The sequence below is a fragment of the Pleurotus ostreatus genome, assembly GCF_014466165.1.
Source record: "Pleurotus ostreatus strain PC9 chromosome Unknown scaffold_9, whole genome shotgun sequence".
Lineage (NCBI taxonomy): Eukaryota > Fungi > Basidiomycota > Agaricomycetes > Agaricales > Pleurotaceae > Pleurotus > Pleurotus ostreatus.
In genome coordinates this window covers 1,633,778-1,655,054 of record NW_023503164.1, presented here as the reverse complement: position 1 = coordinate 1,655,054, position 21,277 = coordinate 1,633,778, and the positions used below count along the sequence as shown (strand labels likewise).

Here is a 21,277-nt window from a genome sequence, read left to right as displayed (position 1 = left end):
TGGTATATGTACATATGATCCGTACATGGGCTTATAACTGACATACTGTAAATACGGAACCCATTAAACTTAACTCATAACCTCGAGCTTAGCGTATTCGGGACGGGCCAGCTACGGCATTGACCTGTGGTGGCAGTCTTCTCCTACTCCGGGTGGTGGCTCCCGTTGAAGATTCCGCCTCAGTAGCACTGAATGCTTGACGCGATTCTACCATCTGAGCGTCGCCATCTTGGTCGACTAGATACTCCACATCTTCGTACATGTGAGGAAACAGTACCGCCAACATGTCGTCAACCCTGAGAGAAGCGCTAAGTCGAGGCCAATCCTGTAATATTAAGATAATACGTACTTTCCAATGAAGTCGCCTTTGATAGTTTCTTTCTTCGCTTTCGCTTCGGCAGGCCTTGCATTTTGCGGAGTAACGCCGAACTTGGCGGTATTCAATGTACCAGCTGCGTTATCTTTGGTGTACAAAGACAAGCCCTGGCGAGCTGCGAGGTCGAGGATATTCCTCTCCACGGTGTCTAGCAAAGTGTAAGATTGGAATTTATAAGACGCGCCGCAATGTGAGTTTAATACCTTCTGCATAATAACAGAACACTAGACAAATTATATCAGTGGGATGAATATTGAGTGCAACTGAGGGACAGACCTTCGGTGGAACGAGTTTGGCCCATCCGATCAATACGAGCGATTGCTTCAAAAAGGGCCGGTTCACTTAGTTGGCGACCTCTGGAAAACAAATGCAGAAGCGGACACACCTTGAATTTCAAACCCATGATGAACGACACTCTCTAGAAGGAAAACTCTGGATGCGCAAGTTACATTTAGGCCAGCATTTTCACGTTCCCTGCGGCAATATCCATGAGCACAGTTCGGATTATGTTTAATTGTTGTCATACCCATGGAGCAGAAGTACGAGAATGTCTGGATCGGTTCTGAATCGCTTCGCTGCACTATTGTGGCCCTTCTTCTGGTCGATACGAATGGAAGGAATGTCTGGCACAGCCCTAATAAGTAGATGATCATGGGCGTTGGTAGGGGGATGTAAACGAACCGTTATCATTCAGTGCACGTTGCAAGACTGTCTCATGGCTTGTCAGCCATGGGATGACAATGGGAACGAGCGTCACGTACTGTGCAGTGAATCTGGCCAGGAGGAGAAACATATACTCTTCGTCCCCGGCTCGGTTTGTTGGAGGTATAGCAGATGTTTCACAAGTGTTTGGATCTTGCTACCAAAGTCCCCGTACGAAGACACAGATTGTATTTTCTCGAAGAGCGAGGCATCTGCACACACAGTTCGGAGGAAATTTTAACGAAAGACAAGAAGGCTCATACCGATAGCATTATACTCGATGACGCGACGAGATTTCGGGACCACAACATCGCTCTGGATAGGGTTCCGCTCAGGGGCTTTGTCGGCTTCATCGACTGTGAACCGCTGCATCTGGTCAGCGGCAACGGGTACGCTTTCACGATGTCAGGATGATAGCATAGTTCAATCCGGGAAGAGCCATACCGACAGACGGGGCACGTTTTGCCTTCCTTTCTAGCTAACCAAGCTTGAAGACACGGCTACAATTCCAGCAATTATTAGCGTGTTATCAGATGAGTATGGAAAGTCGGGCGACGGACTTCGCAGAAGATATGCGCGCTGCCGAAGTACATCAATTGCACTGAAAGACCTGAGAGTTGCGGGGTTCGTACCATGGTGTGATGAAACCTCGAATGAAGTCGTGTCGGCAAAGAATACATGCTCGATCGTCGTCGTCGTCTTCTGGCTGCACATTACCGGCCTGAGCAAGATGGGCAAGATATCTGTGCCGCGCTTTACTAGTGTTGATCTTCGCGTCCAGTTCCTGAAGCTCTACTTGGATCGCATTGATCGTATCTGGTAAGGTTGTCTCAATCGTAGGTTGTGCAACAGAATCCGAGATTTCTTGGAGCTGGGCGAAATAAATAACCCGAAGGTTGAAGACCTTGCGGAAGGAGCTCAAGTCGACTTCTAGTTTTTCTAGTAAGGGGGCTAGGAAGATAAAAGTCAGGAGATATTTTCGGGTGTTAGTAGAGGGAAGGCAAACCCCTTTCATTGAGTAGAACATGGATGTTTGCAATCGCGTCCCTCAACAATATCTTTTCCGGGTCCTTCTCACTTCTGATCTTGGTCATACGCGCCTTGAGATCAGAGAGGATCTATGGGTGCCAATCGTCAATAGGCGAGGGGTGTCCGATGGGAAATGGATTACACTCTTGATTGCTCTTCCATCCAATTGCTCCACAAGATCCTTGCGTTGGTACGAGAGTTCGACGTATAACGCTTGATTCTCGTCGTCGAGATCTCTGATTTCGGGTGCAACTGTCTCAGCTGCGTTCATGGCGGCCCGAGTATGCCTCTTGCGTTTCTCCTTCGCATCATGAGCTGCGAGGATGGTACGCTCCTTGATCAATGCCTCCCGGTGATCGGCAATCAAGATGGAGTATGCCTGCATGTAGCTTTCGGCGGCTCCTTGGTCGTCGAGGCTGCGTTGATATTCCTGTCCATCAGCTTCATCCTCACCACTGCCTTGAGGCGCAATCTTTCGCGTCAATAGTTCCGTGAGTCGAGTACGCCATTCCCACATTAGATTGGCCTGTTGATTTAGGACCTCGCTGGCGATGAAGTTGGCTTGCTCAATCTATGAGTAGTTAGTTCAGTACTTGGTACGTTGCAACGACCATTGCCTTACCAAAGCAGACATTGGGACAGGCTTCTTCTTTTTCTTCTTCGGCTTCACCTCTGGGTTGGAGGCATCACTGTCTGACCCATCGACGTCGGTTCCCTCTTCATTCTCGTCTTCCGACTCGGATAAAGGCGCCAGACCCCTAGCAACTCTATTCTCATTGCGCCTCGCCTTCCGCTTGTCCTCGATGGCTCGCATTTCCGCACCCTGATGGAGAAAGGGGGTCTCGACAAGCAAAGCATCCTCAGTAATTCCTTGCAACGCAGCATCCTTTGCTAATTGTGCCATGGCGTTTTGCGCATCCTTCTCTGCGTCTATAAAGATAAACATCAATGAGCTACAACCGATTCGGAAGCGCATTTGTAACTCACTAGCAAGAATACTCTTCCTCAGATCTTCTGCTTGTGCATACGCGGCATCCTCTTCTTCTTTGCGCCCCAGGACATGATACACATCTCCCATCACGAAGTACGCACGATGAAGGGCAATGATCACCTCCCTGAGCCGGTTTCGCAAGGTACCCTTCTGCACAGCGGAGCCGCCATTAGCGTCATCACTCCCGGCGTTGCTTTCATCATCTTCAGGATCTTCATCTGCGTTAGAAGACTGGCCCTTCGCCGTGACCGCGGAAAGGGCGGCGTTGATTTCGTCTCTCAACAGCTTTCCCTCTTTCTCCGCGTTCTTCAAGATGGGGAGCACACGCTGGTATCGATTCAAGCCTTGTTCCATCTGTAGTAGTTGTGCTTGGGTGACTAGGGCGTTGACCTAGGGGTACACCTGGTTAGCGTCGCCTTGGAGCGATTGGCAATACCTACCTTGTACCTCCAATCTTCCACAATCGAACTCCAGGTACTATCTTTCATGCCCTAGTACACGCGAAGATCAATACCAAACCCATGATTTATAGTGACTGAACGACTCGCCTTCAGTACTTCATTCATTGTCTTCAGCGCCTTCTTGCTGTTCCCGCCTGTAGCATTCAATTGGAGCTCACCAACCTAGAAGACTTCCTGAGTCCCGACTAAATAGACGGAATCAAAGAAACTTACCTGCGGATGCGTACAGATACCACGAAGGTGCCTGACGCGAACCCTCAACAGGGCGCCGTCGATGTCCCAGCCTTCTGACGCTGCAACCCCTCGAGCATCAAGACCAAGATGGAGTAGAGCCTCCTCGAGGGCCTGATCATACACCTAGAGCACAGCTTAGCCAAATCTCTATCATCAAAGGGAGGATATCACGCACATGTCTCTCAACGCGTCCGAGGCTTATAGGTACAAGGTACCGTGTCTGTGTCGGGATCTTTAATTCATCCTTCACGAGGGCCTTCGTTGTTCTAAGTGAGATCCAGCGCTGGTTAGCGGACGCCTTTTATGATATCATGATAGGGGCGGGAAAGGGGCACATACCTGATCCCGTAGTACTCGAAGAAGGCAGCGAACTCGCGCGCGAGGCTAGGCTGTAGCAGGGTACTCCAATTCTTCGGCGAACCGATAACATTCTCGAGACGAAGGAACCTATACCCCGAGTCATGTAGCTCAGGATCACCTTCTCACCTTCCAACGCACCAAACACACCTTATAACGTGGAGCAAATCCGATACCTGTCCTTTAGCAGGCGTACCAGACACCGCGAGCGACGATAGCCGCGGGATCATCCCTACCATATCCCTAAATGCAAGGTGGGGAATATGCATATGCCAGTAGGCTAGGAAGTGAAAGTGAATCACGTACTCGGTCTTTCCGCCGCCAGCCATCTGCACCTCGTCCATGACCACCCTCAGCCACTCGACGCTCACCAAAGGACTCCGCGGCCGCTCCGCATTCGCATAGACAACGTCGCCGCGGCGCGGGCGCACGGGCGCCGCGCGCGCAACATTGACCTCGACCCGCAGCGTCGCATACGTCGTGATCACCACGTCGAACGTGTTGGCGTAGTGCGCCCAGTCCATGATATCCGCGGGATCGGTGACCTGCTTACCAGCGAACTCCACCGCCGCGCTTTTCTGCGCGCGGGCGTCCGTGCGTCTGGTGGGGCGACTCTGCTTCTTCTTCAGCTCGTCCCGGAGCTTCGTCGCAGCGCCGTCGGTGAGTGGCACGCCGAGCTTGCTCCACCCGTCATAGAGCAGCACCTTCAGCGTCGGCGCGTGCTTCGCCAACTCGTCGGCCCACTGACTAGCCAGTGTCATCGGTGTAACGATCAGCGTCGTCTACATACATATCCCGGGATCCGGGAGTAAGCAAACGGGGATCGACCAAATATAAATATAGAACTACGAAGTACGCACCTTGACCTGCTTCACGTCGAGGGCGGCAATGGGGTCCCAGCGCGTGACCGACGGGTTTCTATGCGGCGCGGGATGCAGGAGGATGAGCGAAATCGTCTCGAGCGTTTTCCCGAGGCCCGGCTCCTCTGCGAGGATCCCCCCAAAGACGTCCTCTACACGAGGTGGGGCTTCAGCGATCTCCCCGGAGAGGCAGTTGAAATACCAAGTCTCGTTCCCCTCGACGACCTTCTTCCAGAAGAACAGCATGGGGTTCTGTGCGTCGCCCTCTGCGGCGCTGAATGACACCGGGAGCGGCACGATTTCGCCCTGGGGGTTCAGCGTCACCCCTTCACGCGCGAGGAGCCAAGCCACACTCCGCCGCTGGAACGGCAGCAGCTTGGGCACGAGCGCCCGTGGCTGCACCCGTTCCTCCACATCCGTGAATGGGGCAGGTTTGAGGCTTGCGTAGAAAAAGGGGATGTCGACGGTCCCCAGGTGAGCTTCAGGCGTGTAGAGGTAGTTGTGCACGCGCCGCACTGCCTCGCGCACATGAGCAGCAGCGGTCTTGCCCTTGTGTCGGTTCGCGGGGTCTTCCAGGATAGCTGGATACAGAAACTTGCAGCTCGTCTCCACCTGGATGGAAAACGGGAGCTCGCCATCCGCGGACATCCCCTGCGGGTAAACGGTGATACTGAGCTTCGCCGATGTATTCACCTGCCCCTCCTTCTCTGCAATAAGGAAGCTGCACAGGATATCCTCGCATTCTGCGACATTGTCCGATTCTAGGGGGAGTAGCAACAACCACTCGTCCGCCTTCGATGCAACATACACCCGTCCTTCAAAGGCGTGCAGCTTGACGAACCCGAGTCCAATAGCGCGTGGCTCTGAGCATCCACGACTGAACGCCTCCATCACATTCCGCAGATTGGCCTCCTCTTCGACCCAGTGCGGCGGCCTATGGAGTGCTCCGGCTGTCGCGGTATCAACGGTATATCGAATGGTATCGATCCGCACATACGCAAGAGCAGAACGCTGATAGCCGCTGTGCCTGTGTTTCGAAGCAGCTGAGGAGGTGGAGGGATAGGCATGCACCACTTCAGGCCACGAGTCTAAACATTCGTTCAGCAACACCGCCAGAGACGAGGTCGCGCTGGGCTCCGCCACTGGATCAGCTTCAGGAGTATCTGTATCCACAATTTTCGCGCGTTTCGGAGAGGGCTGGTTTACCGACGGACTTGGCGCGCGCTTCTTCCCATCCTTTAAATGTGTATCTTGATCTCTATCTTCTTGGGTGCTCGCGTATGGCCGCAGAAGGTGCAGAATTTCGCGGATGTTGAGAGTGGGCCGGAATATGGGACGTCCTGGCTTTGTTTTCCAGAACATGTTGGGCAAAGAGCTGAGGCCATGGGAGGCCTGCGTATTGATGGTGCGCATCGTGGTTAGGAGCAAGAAGCGCGTACGCGAATAATCTATATTACTTACGCGGTCACGTGGGTCTCGGTACCGAGATGACTCGACAACTGTCATTTCTTTTCATTCTCCCTCATCGTCCCTGGTCCCTGCTGGTGTGTCTCTGCTTTACGTAGTTTTGGCTACGACTCTTTGACTCTGGCCTGGAGCCTCTCGCACGAGGCAAACCGTCACTTGTTATGTTTCCGATTCATCCGAATCCCCGGCCCAGACGGTAACAGTGGTCTATGAGCATCCTCAGGTTGTTACTCCTGGGACATGCATACCGTACCTATGTCTTGAGATATGCAGGTTCACGGCGGCTGAGGATGGTACGCCGCCACTCCTAGTTGATTCAGCAATTACGACTCTGACAATACAAAATCAACATGCTATGGTGACCTCAATAGACAATCTCCAGCACCTTGTATCGCAGATCCTACAAAGTCTGCACCCACTCCAGCGACTGTCGCCACTTGGTTATGCCGCCACTCTATGGTGCATGGACCGTGCGTTATCGTAGTGGAATTCGTGAGACGGAGACGGAGAATGGGCGCTAGATGGATTGACGCCCATTTAAGCTATGACATCACGACGGATTCGTCGTCATACTCGTCATCTCCCGCTCCCTCAGCAGTACATAAAGGGTCACCGAGCAAAATGGGCTCCCCACTTTTCTTATTCCAACCCCAATGTCTGCACCTAAAGCACCACAAATGAACATGGTCCCCACCATCGACGCCGCCGCTCTCCCCGACACTCCAGCGCACGAATGGGCGGAAGGCACATCCTCTGCTCTGCAGTCCAAGTTGGACGACCAGTCGCCGCAGCCAATCCACTCTCTGAATACAGACGCGACGATGAGCTCGTCTCCAATCGGCGTCGGCGGCGCTAGAGTCAGCGCGCCGCCGCTCACCTCTAAGGCATCTACATCATCGACTCCGGGAAACGAGTTCCCTGGGGCTTATCCACGGGATAACTCGACGACACCCGGGATGGCTACCTCTGCTGCTTCAACGGCCAAAGATACCGCGTATCAGATTTACGAATCCGCAAAACAATACATTCCCGCCCAAGAGGATATACAGCAAACGCTAGAGAATGCAAGCACGACAGCTAAGCAGTACTTGCCTGCGTCCGTCGGGGCTTATCTACGTGAGTGGTGTGCCGCGCGACTCGCGGGTCTATAGCTAATTTCCATTAGCCGACGGAAAACAAGCGATCTCATTACCTTCTCAAGAGGTGTATGGCAATATGGGCACGTCGTCCGACGGCGTAGGCGCGCTGCCTGGTACTCTTTCTGAAGTAAGCGTTGCAAAACTCCCTGAAGAGCGTCGATTGGAAGGATTGGAGAATGCCAGTGTGTATCATCCGCCCATATTCAGTTCACAGATATTCGCTGAGCAAAGCCTATAGAGAGCTTCGGAAGTTCCTATGCCCGTGAGCAAGCGTGGTCACAAACAGTAAGTCTTTCCATTGTGCCCAAAATTTTTCCTAAAGATATCGCAGTCATCGGGTGGTGTAGGTGATCTGCCTGGTCCGAAGTCTGAAACAGGCGTGGCAATCCTGCCTGATGAGCGGATCACAAGAGGAATGTCTGGTGGTACAGGTGGATCTAGCCCCAAAACCGATTCGGACGTCATTAGGTCGCCCGAGGAGAAGACTGTAAATGGCGGTTTCAAAGGTCTTACTAGCAGTAAGTTTCACCTCCTGCCCTTGGTGCTGTATTCATTGTATACTTCAGAACCCGTTGTAACAACTACAAATCAGCACTCTACTACATCCCCGGTAAACCACCTTAGTGCTGGTTCAAATGCGCAAGCAGACTCTAATGCGTCGAATGTCGCGCTCCCACCGACTCCTGGTTCGGGTGGCTACTCTACCAACAACGCAGTATTGCCCCCGGCGATCCCCTCGACAGGCAACGAGTTCGGCGGTGCCTCAGCTGGCGGAGTGGTCAACTCTGGCGGCTTCGGCACGCCCGCGCAGAATGCAGTGGCTACCACTGACGCTCACGACGCTGCCACCCTTGACGCTGCCAAAGCAGCCGGCGTTGAACCCAAGGACACAGACGCTCCCGCGGTCCCTCCGAAAACCTCCGGTGTCCCTAGGCGCGTCGCAGACGATAAACCAATCGCTCGCAAAGGTGAGCTCATTGCAAGGCAACACATTTTGGAGGAAACTGAGAAGATGAACGATGTTATTCGCAAAGATATCTCAGAAGTGGCCACGACAGGTCACGGTTCCCATCACGGACGAACAGCTAGCCAGACGGAGTCGCGTCGTAAAAGCCATGACTTTGCGGCGTCGCACTTGGACACGAGGGCTGCTAGCGATCACCCGAAGGATCGGAGTGGATCTATGTCTTCCAGCAGCAGTAAACCCAGCTTCATGGACAAGGTGAAAGGCGAAGTGAAGGTTATATCCGGTAAGTTGGGCAAGAATGAGGAGAAGGTGGAAGAAGGAAGGCGCATGATGGGCAAGGAGTAAAACTTTTATATTAGGATCGTGTACAACAACAATGTAAGATAGCAAAGAGGCACTGTATGCTAGTCACATCTGGGTTCATGTGAAGTTCTGGGCATGTTGTAGCGGCATAGTGTCGATAAGCGAGACTATTGAGTATCGTCGTACTTAGTCTGGCGCACGTGGCTAATTACACACCACGGTCATGAGATATTGTCAGGGGCTACATACGAAGCGCAAACCTTGTCCATTTACCCTCTTTACGACTCATCTATGTTGCCTTACCGGGAACCTTCTCTAATTTCTTTATCATGAGTCCGAAGTACCCAAAGGTTGTAGGTGCGGCTTACCATACCCACGACGACCATATCTTGACTCCGAACAAAGGCTACGAACTCATCCAACAGATAGGTGGTGGTGGCTTCTCAACGTACATGCCGTCTCTTCCAAACCCTATAATGGAGCTTGATATTAAACTATAGAGTCTTCCGCGCCGTGAACATCAAGGAGCACCGTGTGGCTGCATGTAAGGTCATCGCGCTGACGGAGCAGTCCACGGAGAAGGAGCGCAAAACGATCGACAAGGAGATGCGCGTGCACGCCGCTTTGAAGCATCAGCACGTCCTCGAGTTCATCAATGCTGTCGTTGTCGAGCCGAAGCACAAACACCAATACGTGCCGGGGATATACATGTTGCTAGAACTCGCTGCGGGAGGGGATCTATTTGATAAGATTGGTGAGTGGATAGACCTTCTTCAACGGCGCAGGAGTTTGAGGGTGTGTCGATGGATAGCCCCCGACGAAGGTGTTGGCGACCAAGTGGCACATTACTATTTCCTTCAGCTGATCGCCGGTATGGTGAGTATATCGAGGACCCTTTGGCGAAGACTGACTGACGACAGGCAGGAATACATACACTCGGAGGGAGTCTGCCATCGCGATCTGAAGCCCGAGAACCTCCTCCTCGACGCCGCCGGCACGCTCAAGATCTCTGACTTTGGACTGTCGGCCGTATTCCGCCTCAAACAGTCGGGAAAGACGCGGACGCTTACCGAACGTTGCGGGAGCTTGCCGTACGTCGCGCCTGAGGTACGAGTCACACCCGATCGCCCACCATTGCCATTCTCAGCTGCTCATAGTTGAACTCGGATGACCCGTACGATGCTGAGCCGGTGGATGTGTGGGGTGTGGGGGTGATCCTGTTCACGATGCTTGCGGGCAGTGCGTTCCCCTTTGTTATACACCTCGCGTTGTTCTCGTTTAACCGCGATATAGATACGCCTTGGGACGAGCCAACGCTGCACAGTCCCGAATATGTCAGGTACATGTCGGGCAAAATCTTCGCCGAAGACCCGTGGAATCGGCTGGGCGACAGCGCGCTCTGTAAGTTCCCCTCCTCGTCCGTTTCTCTCCCGACAGGGAACTCACTATACTCAGCTCTGATTCGCGGGATGCTCACGGTCAATCCCGCGACGCGTTTCACCCTGCGAGATGCCCAGCAACACCCATGGGTAATGAAGTAAGGGTTTCATTCCTATCTACCCCCACTTCAACTGAGACGCGTTCTAACTTCTTTGTGCAATAGACCGAGTCAACTAGCGAATCGCGGTGTGAGCGAATTGGCGGATAAACTAACAGAGGGGCTGCGGATTAACGGAGACATGGGATACGCTGCGCCGAACTTGGACGCTGAGAATCGCATGGACGAGGACGGCGATATGATCATGCTCTCCGCCGCGAATCGCTCTCAATTCACGCAGACCCTCATGCTCTTCGTGTGTCTCTTCACTTCCCCATCACCTAACGTATTCATCCCCTATTTGTCTCTAGTCGCAAACGCAAACAGGACAGCGCTACACGCCCCACCTGACGCGCTTCTACGCGTCGCTCGGCCCCCCGCTGCTGCTTGCGCTGATCAAGGAAAGCCTCGAGGGCCTCAATGTCAAGTGCAAAGACCAGCCGCCGCGCCCCATATACGATGCCGGCGACGGCGGAGGGCTGCAGCACCGTCTCCGCATTGGGGGCTTCGATAAGAGGAAGGTGATGTTCAAGGGCTGGGTCGAGGTGGAGCCCTTTGAGTACCGCGGGTCGGACGGCAGCTTTTGTGTGATGCAGCGCGATGAGGTGCGTGCCTTCTCTTGCTCTCGATGCGCGAGGTTGTTGATGCTTGATGGCTTGGTACAGGGCAGCCCGATTTCGTGGCGGCAGCTGTGGAAGGCGTTGATCATATCGCCTGCAGTTGAACCACACGTTCTCCGCAAGTGATCTTTCTGATGTATATTGATATCTAGCCGCCATGCCATGTAAGTTGTATATAATTGTCCAGTCAATCGAGGAATATTATTTTATCGATACAAAGTTGCTATATGCCAGGCCTCACAGCGCCTTCTCTCACTGTCAACCAACTGCCGACTGCGTCAATCCCTCCCGAATCTGACATCGACCATTGCCCTGGGGGAGTCAACAAGGGGACCTAGTGATTAGGCCTATCTTTACCGGACGAGGTTAGGCCAGAACAATTGTCCGTTAAGGTCAGTACTTACTATTGGTTGCTCACTGGAGTGATGACCAGGCGGAAAAGACGCGTCAACATTTCCTTCGCAGTTGTTGCTTCCACTGCGATTACCGCAGCTATTAGTGAAGCCAAACTCCAAGCTAGCCCCTGTCTTACATACTCAAGCACGGGCGCTAGCGCCACATGGCTCAATGGCGCCATGGTCGTTCTCTTGGTTGTCATGGTCCCGTTTCTTTGCTTCGAACTTCGAAGCTCCGTTCAGGATAAACGATTAACAAACGCCACTTACCTCCGTGTCGTTCAAGTAAAGCCGACTTCTCATTCCTGCTTTCCTGGAAGCCTGAGTTCATCGACGATGCCACCAACTGAACCTCGGGGGTCACTGACTCGAAGCACCGAGCTCGAGCCTTCTAACCTCCCATGTTGACGTCTACTAGGGCCATGGTGTTGCCTTCGAGCTTAATTCTAGGACCAGCGGATGTTCAGAAATGCCTCAAAATTCGGCTCGTGGAGCATTGCGGGGAATCTGACCTGGCTTCGGCAGCCTTGCCGTAGTCATGAGCCTTAAACTACTCAAAGACTAATATCGCGTCATGATCGGCTGGACGACCTATCCCCCACCTCATCCTGCTTCCCAATCGCGGAATATTCTGGATAAGCGACGACATAGGATAAAACAAGAAACTTCGGAATTAAAATGCCTCGCATTAGCGAGGCGTTCACATGGTCCTCGCCCGATTATTTTCCATATCCATCGGCATTGGGTATGTTGGTTTCCATCGTTGCCCGTCATGGCCTCACCCTCGATAATATTTCGCGAATGTGGAGCAAGAACTAGCGAGTAATGTAGCCGGCGGCCATAATTAACGACCATTGCAATAGATATTATCCTCAGGCGCGATACCCAGCGGTATTTAAGGAGTGCAACGTATCGTGAGTTGTCCTCAACAAGTCCTGCTTTCATACGCGCTCCTTGTCCCTCTCTAAATCTCTCAGTTTGCACACAATGAAGGGCTTCGCTACTGCCGCTACCCTCGCCGTTCTCGCGAACTCCGTGTCTGCGCATTGTAACTGTCTTCCTCGCCTATGTGTATAAACCAAAGGACTGACGGTGATTCCACAGACATCTGGCACCAGGTTATTGCTGGATCCACGACATCCAGCGCTGCCGTTCGTCAGCCTGTCAACAACTCTCCAGTCCAAGACGTCACTTCCCCCGATATCACCTGCAATGCCAACCCCTCCCCGGCCTCTGAGACCGTCAGCGTTGCCGCAGGAAGCACCCTCGGCTTCAACCTCGACAACACGCTCTACCACCAAGGCCCTGCAGCTATCTACCTAGGCAAAGTCCCTGCCGGCCAAACAGCTGCGTCTTGGGACGGATCCGGGGCCAACTGGTTCAAGGTAATTGACTAAACAAAGTGAACTAGTAGTATAGTATTGATAATTCGGATTTGTAGATCGCTGAATGGGGAGCCACTTTCAACCCTTTCAAATTCACCGATGAGGGCTTGGGCTCATTGTCCACCACCATCCCTGCCAGTGTTCCCGCCGGCGAGGTTAGTCACGTTTTTTATCCAGTAATCGGTACTCAGCGCATTATGTTCTATAGTACCTCGCCCGCATCGAGCAAATCGGCCTTCACGTCGCAGGTGCCCCTCAGTGGTACATCTCTTGCGCCCAGATCAACATCACTGGCGGCGGAAGCGCGAACCCCAGCAAGGTTTCCATCCCCGGATACGTCTCGCCTTCTGGTACGGCGGAATTCCCTCGTCCTCGGCTATTTACGCTCCACTCACATTGATCCGTTTCCAGACCCAGGTCTCACCGTAAACATCTACAACCCGGTCCCCACCTCCTACGTTGTAAGCACCTCCCCCCTCTCTTTCCGTGTAGTGCGTCGGCTGAAGGTTGGATTCGTAGGTTCCCGGCCCCGCTCCCTTCACCGGATAAAAGGACTTTGGCTAGCATAGCGCCCTCGTCAATGTACACTATGTATCTTCGTATCGCCTCGGAAATGTGACTTATGTCCCGATCTTATCAATCCTGAATGACATCAAGGACCGATTCACGCAGAATAATCATTTCACGAAAGACAAACAGCTTCTAAAGTGCAGCCAAGACAAGTGATAATCCGTCGAAGCGTTCGATGTGCCCGAAATAGCTCCGCGCCCCACAAGGCTATCGCCGATACGCGAGTTTGGTCATATGTTCTGCTTGAAGTGTAAGCTCTGTGTGGTTGAAGTGCGTTACGAACGTTTGCACGGCTAAATGAACGGAGGGAGATTAATCGCATGACAATGGCGGAGGGCGGTATCATATGCGCGTGAGTGGTTCAGCACCCAATGAGGCATAATCTGAAGTGGACTTACGAGGCTTGAGCCTCTCGCGTTGATACCAGGTGATCTTCGGGTGCTATGATGCTCAATGTACATCCCCATTCAAATCCTGACTGACATTGTAGGTCTTCTGACAAATGTCTATGTTTCCCCGGACGTTTGCCAAGTACGGGTACAATCGAAGTCCAATGTACACGCGAGTGCGAACGTATAAAAGGACAGCTCCTGGGCTACTTGCATTGATTCAAGCTCTCTCGTTCTTTTACACTTACTCGAAGCAAAATCGATTGAAGGATGAAATTCTTCTCCGCCTTACCCCTCCTCGTGGTAGCGATAGCCCATAGCGCGTCTGCCCACTGTACGTACCCCATTACAGGTTCCCATTTCGACTCTAATAAAAAATCCCGCGAAATTAGACATCTGGCACACGCTCATCGCAGGAGACACCCAATCCAGCGCAGCTGTCCGCCAGCCCATCAACAACTCCCCCGTTGAGGACGTCACCTCCCCCAACATCCGCTGCAACATCAACACCCCAGCCACACAGACCGTCAGCGTCGCGGCCGGCAGCACCATCGGCTTCATCCTAGACAACACGTTGTACCATTCCGGGCCAGCTGCCATCTACCTCGGCAAAGCCCCAGGGTCCGTCGCTAGCTGGGATGGGAGCGGGGCTAACTGGTTCAAGGTATGTCAGACTCGCAATGGTTACTAGATATGGGGCGTAGCTGAGTTGACCTGCCACCAAGATCGCAGAATGGGGAGCTACATTCGATCCCTTCAAGTTTACCGCTGAGGGACTCAGTACACTGACGACTACGATCCCTTCGAGCGTTCAAGCCGGCGAAGTATCCCACCTACCTTTACATCCTCATGCGCTCCATACTGACAATTATCCAGTATCTAGTCCGTATCGAGCAAATTGGGTTACACGTAGCTGGTGCTCCGCAATGGTACATATCCTGCGCTCAGATCAGCATCACCGGCGGTGGGAATGCCAATCCCGCCAAGGTCTCCTTCCCGGGATACGCACAGGCTAGCGGTGGGTGTCTCTGCTCTGCCATGCTGTGAATATGATCCGTGAACTTAATAACATCGTTGCAGACCCTGGACTCACCGTCAACATCTACTACCCAGTCCCTACTTCATACACGGTATGCCATTCCGCCATAATCCATCCAGAGGTTCGTACGCTGACCCGACACATAGGTTCCCGGCCCAAGACCCTTCCGCGGATAAGTAAAGTTATTAAGTTGTACACTAGCTGGTTGTGTTTCAAAATAAAACGTCGCCCGAGCACATCTAGGAAGTAAGTTGCTTCGAGCGCCACTCCAAGGTACACATCGCATGACATCATCGACTGGGTTCGGGAGGTTGCTGTCGTCGAATTAGCCTTTCTCCCTTACCACCACGCTCGGCATCGACAATGAGCGCACAGGACACACGCCCTAACGACAAACAAAAGGACTCACCAAGTCCGAGCAGCGCACGTCGTCACACCCAATCAGAGTCCAACTCTGAGTCCGATCATGCGGCAGCAGAGCCACAGCACGTGAGTAAGGAACAGTCACTATACGCCAAGAAGCATCCCGTTCAACGATGTGCTATCTAGCATTCAGGACAGCCAGTCGTCAATCCCAAGGCGCGCACCCATCCGCTAGGCGGTGCCAAGGCGAAATGGAAGGGCGTTCCTTTGAACGAGTCGTACCAAGAGGGGCTTGACAACAATCAGGACAGGCAATTGGGGCTAGGCGACAAGACCGAGGGGCAAATGGGTCAGGTCATGAGGGAAGCGCAGCCCAAGGCGCAGGTGCCGTCAGCGGGAAAGCGAATCAAACGTCGTATCAGAGGAGTGGGCAAGATGGTGGCGGGAGGGTTGAGATTTAATGCAAAGAAGATTGGGAAAGGGAAGAGGATGGCGCAGGGAGAGGACCCAGAATCGGATTGAAAGGCTATGAAGCGACTATATATAAGTTTGGGCGGCGCGCCCAAACAAACCAATTTCTGCCATGTCCCTCAATAGCGTCGCGCAGTGCGTACGGACGCCAGAAGCAATGTACTGTAGGCGATTTAGTCGGTGTATGACTCATTGGTCCACGAACCCAATCAACTCTGGATTTATCATGACCGATGACCGTAGGCAAGATGGGAGAGATGATTGTACGATCAAGTCTCCTGCGTTTCTTCAATGGTTTCTACGTGAAAAGATTATCTTCTCGAGTCGCCAATAGATGAAACGATTGAGCACCATCCGCACCATTCAGAGCTGATTTCAAAAGTGTAAATGATGTCCGGGCATTATATTGCCGGGATTAGACATCACGTGTACGCAAGAACAGAGTCGGTCACTGACCTCGACGTCGGCCTCGACGTCGTTCATCGTCGGGGGCGCCGCGGCGGAAGCAGATCCAAATTATCCTGGTACCCACAACAAAACTGGGGTTTGGAGCATATTTGACATTTTGGCTGCGCTGGGCGGCAATCTCTGATCGGACATCCAGCTGACTGACCCCGCACCCCAGAAGTTTTCGTCGACGCCGCTAGGGACGTCCAGCTGGATGCAAAACGTCCGCCTTTGCCGACGGTTTGCGCAGTGTCTGGGGGTGGCTGAGGCCTCAAGGCCTCATGGAACATGCTCATCAACGTTTGGAGCGGTATCAAGGCAACAGAAAAATATCACGATGAGAATTGGCAAAAAGATACAGCAAATTGGCGCACGCCAAGCTCACGGAGGTGGTGCATCACTCACGTAAGCTGAACTTTCTCAGCATACGCGCGGAGTCTTAAATTGTTCCTGCACAGAGTACAAGTCGATTCCTCCTTTCCATCCAATCTTTTCCAATTCTCTCCCCTCCCTCATTCAACTGCAGGAGGTTCCTCATCGTCCCACCCGTTCCCCACGTCGTCTATTCAACCAGAGTACGACCATGCCCGGAGTCTGGCAGCGCCACCCTCGTTACACTCTCTTCGTATTTCTCGTAATATGCGGCACATTCTACATGCTCAGCCCATATAATCTGGACCTGCCCCAGCAATACTCCCCGGTCAGAACGAGCACCATTTACACTGACAATGGCCTCCCGAAGCGGGTAGAGAGAAGCGATCGTATTTATAACAAGGTATTACGGGACCGACAGGCAATGATCAAGAAGTTCGGCCCAACAGCAGACGACGTCGATATGTGCGTTTGCCGTTCTTTTTTCTGAGTAAGACACTTACGAGTGTGCTCTTTGTAGGTTCCCACCTGACAAGGACCCCTGGCCCGCGTATACGGTTTGTAAGTGCCTCTTTGCCACGTCGGATTTGAAAGCAGCTGAATTTCACTCAGGGGATTTCTTCCCTGCCGCGTACAACTGTCCTCATGAGGTCGAGCGTATTGGTGCCATGGGAGACGGAGGAAAGTGGGTCTGCGGGCTGTCACGCGTACAGAAGAAAGCGGATTGTGTCGTTTACTCAGTTGGTGAGTAAATGAATTACCGCATGTTCAATGATCGGGCCCGCCTTGCATTTCATGCTGTAAAGCTGCAAAGATCCTTACGAAACATAATTGATTAGGCATCAACTACGAATCGTCATTCGAGGCTGAGCTGCTCACCAATACGGACAACTGTCAAGTTTGGGGTTACGATTTCTCCGTCAAATCCTTTGGGCCACAAATCCCCAGTCGCCTCAGCCACCGAACTCATTTCAAACCTTACGCTCTGGGTGGTGAGGATAAGCACGACGACGAGAAGATGCCCCTCTGGACGCTAAGCAGTTTGATGAAAGCGAATGGTATGCACATGCTTCGTAGCAATGGACCCTCCCTTACTTACCGCCCACGATTCCCAGGCCATACCCATATTGATATTTTGAAAATTGATATCGAGGGCTGGGAATTCGACACGCTTACAACTTTGATCAAACCTTACGTCGACGCTGGCTTGCCCCTGCCCTTCGGCCAACTCCAACTGGAGATTCACGCCTGGAACAAGAAGTTCCCTGAGTTCCTCAAGTGGTGGGAAATGTTGGAGGACGCTGGACTCAGGCCGTTCATGACGGAGCCTAACTTGGTCTATCAGAACTACAACCGACATGGGTCGGCGGATTTGGCTGAGGTCCGTGTTGCCGCCATTCTTCGTGCCCGAACCTTCTGACCGGATTTCCAATAGTACTCTTTCATTAACGTCAAGGGCCAGAACATCTTCATGCACGATCCTCCTTCGGAACCATGAACCAGTTCTTCAACCCGTCGTTTCCTTCGTTCCACCACCCGCTAGCCCCGAACCTCCACACCGTCTGCCGTATTTATCTGCACCCTTACTGTCGTTAACCTTACACCAAAAGTGTCCGCTCACGTTGATACGTCCTTGTTCCTCGACAGCCCCGGCCTTATCTCGTAACATATAATCATATTCGCGGGAGGAGAAATTGGATTTTCTAATTTTCTGGGAACATATACCGTATCAACGTACTTGTCATACTTGACATACCCGATTAATTTCATGGATGGATACCCACAACTGCGCTGCGCTGCCTTTCCGATGGACCAGCATTGGATGTATTGTGCTTGGATTGACGACTGGTAAGAATATTGGACCACCCCTATCTCTCCTAAGAGAGCAGTGTGGCGCAAGATTGTGGTGGCAACGGAGCTGGAGTATGTGGTCGGATAAATGAATCAATAAACGAGGCGTCGCAACACGCCTGGTGCGTGCTGGTCCTTTTTGCTTCTCCCCATCACATCCTCGTTCTCTCCTCGCATTTCATTTCATTTCACTGCCACATTTATATAAATCGATTCGACTGTGCCCACTCTCGCTTACTGATTTCTGCTTGCCACACTGCGACACACCGCTCCGTTCCCTCAGCATCCACGTTTCACTCGATAATCCCTGTCTGCTTGACAACCACCGACCCAGCGTTCAACCCCCCTGCGTGTCAGACTACCCACTATGGCCTTCGATCTGCCGCCTCTGCGGATTGCTCTGTATTTTACTTTGGTGAGTTGTAGCCAGGCGCCACACTCCGATGGTGGCGCTGCCGAACAGCAACTGGGAAGGAGACTGATTGCGGACTCCGGGAATGTAGGGCTTATTTTCGTTCATACTCTTCTGTCTCAGCGCAGCGAGGATACACTACACAACCCATCTCCCTGCGGGCGATCCTCTGAATGGGGGGCACAATTTCTATGGTGAGTGATATATTTCTCAGCAAGATTTCCCGAGCCCATGACTACCGTAAATACGACCGTGCTGATTTCCGATATTTGCTTCCGTAGACCCTGTCATCGCCGAGCTGATATTCACGACCTTGATAACAATGGGTTGGTGTATATACATGTGCGTTCATTCCCCACCATCGCAGCGCGCAGCCGCAGTCCAAACACGAGGCAGACATGGGTGCTAACGCATTGTTCTGCTGTGCAGCATCTTCGTTATCCACAAACGGATCGACGACCGGCCCGTGACACTCTTCCGGGATGAGATGATTGGACTGGGAGTCCTTTGGCTGTTCTGGCTCATAGGTTCCGCCGTTGCATCGGTAAGTCTCCATCACCTTCTTCCCCCAATACCCCCGCCATTCTAACCGCACCGCAACGCACAGTCCATCTGGGGGAACCTAGGATTCTGCCAACAATTCGGCGCGTGCCGTCTCCTCTCCGCCCTCCTCGCATTTGCGTGGCTGGGATGGATCATCCTTTCTGTGTTACTAGTCCTGAGTATCCTGTTCTCATTTGCGAATGGGGCTCTTATGGAGCCGCTGCATGGACGGTGGGACCCAAGGGCGAGCAGATACAGGGACAGTCATGCAACGTTCCCAGGCAGGCCCATGTCTACTGCTTGAATACCTACCTCGATACCCTCACGCCCACACCCACACTGGCTCATCAGACATTCCCGACGTTATTTGATATAGCGCGCAGGGATCGTTTCGGTGGCCCCGTCGTTCAGCCATCAGATTGTTATGCATGCCCGATACCATTGCTAGACCCTTGTATGAGTACTTGTATCTGTATTACCTTGTCTGAGCCTGTATCTGCCTACAGAATGAACACCTCGCGTCCATTTCAACGCAGCAGGAAGGGGGGGATTGCGAGGACTTTACATCCATCCATCCATCCCCTTAACACCGCTGTTCAAGTGTTCATCTTCAACATTCCGACCAAACGACGAGGTATTAATTCTTCACTAATAATTTCCCCTACTAGTAGTAGCTCGTGTTTGCTCGTGCGGCGTTGTTCCTCCTAGGTAATCATGTTCACTTTGTCGTGTTCGTTTCTCGGATACGTGAAAGTGGTAGGTGGCTGCGATATAAATATGGAGCGCCAGACACGGGAGTCTTGGCTCTCTTGACTCTTGCTTGACTCGTCAAAGGCACACACTACCTCTCGTTCACCGTTGGACAAGCGAGATTTGCTTGTTATACCTATCATCCCTTTCTGGTGCTGTAGTGATGCCGCGGCGTGCAGACGCTACTGATCATTTTCCCGTGCAAAACGAAATTATAACGTGTAAGTCTTTACTAACCTATTTCTTTTCCTGCCAACTTTCCCTCTCAAGTGTCCCAGCGTCCTCCATAACCCCTTTTCACTGCCTTTCCATCTTTCCCCAATGGACGAGGAGAGTCGTGAGCTAAAAAGAGGCCAGGATACCGTCAACCAGTTCAACCCAAAACCTCGTCACTGACTTTGGGGCTGGGTGGGAGAGATGGAGAACCGATTCGAGGTGTGTTAGTAAATCGCTTGAGAGTTGCTGCTAACCCAACGTCAGGAGACAAATCTTGCTGCAGGGTGGACGGATAAACATACTAGGGTCGGCGACCATTTGGAAGCAGCGTCTTTTCTTCCTTAACTGGGGACCTGGTATCGACTCCAACTCAAGAAATCCGCGCACGAAGGTATCTAGAAACCTCGGTACCCATGCCTTGGTATTTTCCCCCTTGTCGGCGTGGGGAATGTGGAATGAACTTGCGGTGGCTCAATGACTTCCGACAATCGCCTTTAACTGGAGTTATTGCGATATCTGCGAGACCTCACAAGTCGTTGTTGGGACTATTTCGGCATTGAATGCACTGTGACGCATGAGGAGGCTGGCTCGACAACCAAACACGGTATCATCGACAATCATACTCTTTCACTGGGCGCACGCTGATCGACACGGTTCGGCTCGAGTTTCTCAATGTTCAACTCATTTTTGCTATCAAACTATTCAAGTATTCGGAGTGGTTCTCTCGCCCAATCATAGCGTTCATCAAGGCATAGTAGATGACCCTCAGGCCCCGATGTCCTCTCCGCTGTGTCCAATGAATCCTTGCCGTCGGACTCACCCGAAGGGGATCCCTCCCTTGCGTCGAAACCTCCGCCGAAATTATTCTTCCTCTGCCTACACTACACGGGCCCTTCAAGGCCCTTCGCGCCCCTACTTACAAGAAATAAATGGTATGGACTAGGCTAGGGAGCGGGAACCACTCCGTCGGCCAACTAGAATCGTTGAACGGTTGATCAGTGTTAGATGAGTGTCATGGTGTGGTCGGCGAG

General features: G+C 52.5%; 9 protein-coding genes across 9 annotated transcripts; 7 read left to right on the top strand and 2 right to left on the bottom strand.

The window, feature by feature from the left end:
* Positions 1-88: 88 nt before the first annotated feature.
* On the bottom strand, positions 89-4,911 carry PC9H_011725 (uncharacterized protein; the record flags this gene model as incomplete). The annotated part of the gene is made up of 23 exons (XM_036781208.1): positions 89-296; positions 350-524; positions 580-600; positions 653-697; positions 762-850; positions 903-999; positions 1,058-1,084; positions 1,138-1,290; positions 1,342-1,472; positions 1,523-1,578; positions 1,639-1,657; positions 1,711-2,029; positions 2,085-2,196; positions 2,250-2,678; positions 2,730-3,037; positions 3,095-3,488; positions 3,539-3,589; positions 3,656-3,721; positions 3,773-3,916; positions 3,969-4,059; positions 4,133-4,240; positions 4,301-4,393; positions 4,457-4,911. The coding sequence occupies 23 exons, from the start codon at positions 4,909-4,911 to the stop codon at positions 89-91; spliced, it is 3,591 nt and encodes a 1,196-aa protein (XP_036627063.1).
* An 84-nt stretch (positions 4,912-4,995) lies between these two features.
* Positions 4,996-6,423, bottom strand: PC9H_011724 (uncharacterized protein; the record flags this gene model as incomplete). Its single annotated transcript, XM_036781207.1, has 1 exon — positions 4,996-6,423. The coding sequence occupies one exon, from the start codon at positions 6,421-6,423 to the stop codon at positions 4,996-4,998; it is 1,428 nt and encodes a 475-aa protein (XP_036627062.1).
* A 707-nt stretch (positions 6,424-7,130) lies between these two features.
* On the top strand, positions 7,131-8,928 carry PC9H_011723 (uncharacterized protein; the record flags this gene model as incomplete). Its single annotated transcript, XM_036781206.1, has 5 exons — positions 7,131-7,593; positions 7,643-7,798; positions 7,855-7,901; positions 7,948-8,134; positions 8,183-8,928. The coding sequence occupies 5 exons, from the start codon at positions 7,131-7,133 to the stop codon at positions 8,926-8,928; spliced, it is 1,599 nt and encodes a 532-aa protein (XP_036627061.1).
* A 287-nt stretch (positions 8,929-9,215) lies between these two features.
* On the top strand, positions 9,216-11,169 carry CHK1 (Chk1 protein kinase; the record flags this gene model as incomplete). The annotated part of the gene is made up of 11 exons (XM_036781205.1): positions 9,216-9,243; positions 9,292-9,334; positions 9,387-9,640; positions 9,698-9,762; positions 9,811-9,993; positions 10,044-10,125; positions 10,180-10,287; positions 10,342-10,423; positions 10,490-10,679; positions 10,735-11,028; positions 11,089-11,169. The coding sequence occupies 11 exons, from the start codon at positions 9,216-9,218 to the stop codon at positions 11,167-11,169; spliced, it is 1,410 nt and encodes a 469-aa protein (XP_036627060.1).
* Positions 11,170-12,425: 1,256 nt separating this feature from the next.
* PC9H_011721 (uncharacterized protein) lies at positions 12,426-13,372 on the top strand (the record flags this gene model as incomplete). Its single annotated transcript, XM_036781204.1, has 6 exons — positions 12,426-12,486; positions 12,543-12,823; positions 12,880-12,978; positions 13,032-13,173; positions 13,235-13,284; positions 13,343-13,372. The coding sequence occupies 6 exons, from the start codon at positions 12,426-12,428 to the stop codon at positions 13,370-13,372; spliced, it is 663 nt and encodes a 220-aa protein (XP_036627059.1).
* Positions 13,373-14,052: 680 nt separating this feature from the next.
* PC9H_011720 (uncharacterized protein) lies at positions 14,053-14,997 on the top strand (the record flags this gene model as incomplete). The annotated part of the gene is made up of 6 exons (XM_036781203.1): positions 14,053-14,116; positions 14,175-14,446; positions 14,508-14,606; positions 14,659-14,800; positions 14,863-14,912; positions 14,968-14,997. The coding sequence occupies 6 exons, from the start codon at positions 14,053-14,055 to the stop codon at positions 14,995-14,997; spliced, it is 657 nt and encodes a 218-aa protein (XP_036627058.1).
* Positions 14,998-15,184: 187 nt separating this feature from the next.
* Positions 15,185-15,706, top strand: PC9H_011719 (uncharacterized protein; the record flags this gene model as incomplete). Its single annotated transcript, XM_036781202.1, has 2 exons — positions 15,185-15,310; positions 15,371-15,706. 2 exons carry the CDS (start codon positions 15,185-15,187, stop codon positions 15,704-15,706), a joined length of 462 nt encoding a protein of 153 aa, XP_036627057.1.
* Positions 15,707-16,685: 979 nt separating this feature from the next.
* Positions 16,686-17,972, top strand: PC9H_011718 (uncharacterized protein; the record flags this gene model as incomplete). The annotated part of the gene is made up of 6 exons (XM_036781201.1): positions 16,686-16,939; positions 16,995-17,035; positions 17,087-17,218; positions 17,314-17,532; positions 17,590-17,855; positions 17,910-17,972. The coding sequence occupies 6 exons, from the start codon at positions 16,686-16,688 to the stop codon at positions 17,970-17,972; spliced, it is 975 nt and encodes a 324-aa protein (XP_036627056.1).
* Positions 17,973-18,692: 720 nt separating this feature from the next.
* Positions 18,693-19,584, top strand: PC9H_011717 (uncharacterized protein; the record flags this gene model as incomplete). Its single annotated transcript, XM_036781200.1, has 5 exons — positions 18,693-18,740; positions 18,829-18,931; positions 19,019-19,079; positions 19,167-19,281; positions 19,345-19,584. The coding sequence occupies 5 exons, from the start codon at positions 18,693-18,695 to the stop codon at positions 19,582-19,584; spliced, it is 567 nt and encodes a 188-aa protein (XP_036627055.1).
* Between the last annotated feature and the right edge of the window lie 1,693 nt (positions 19,585-21,277).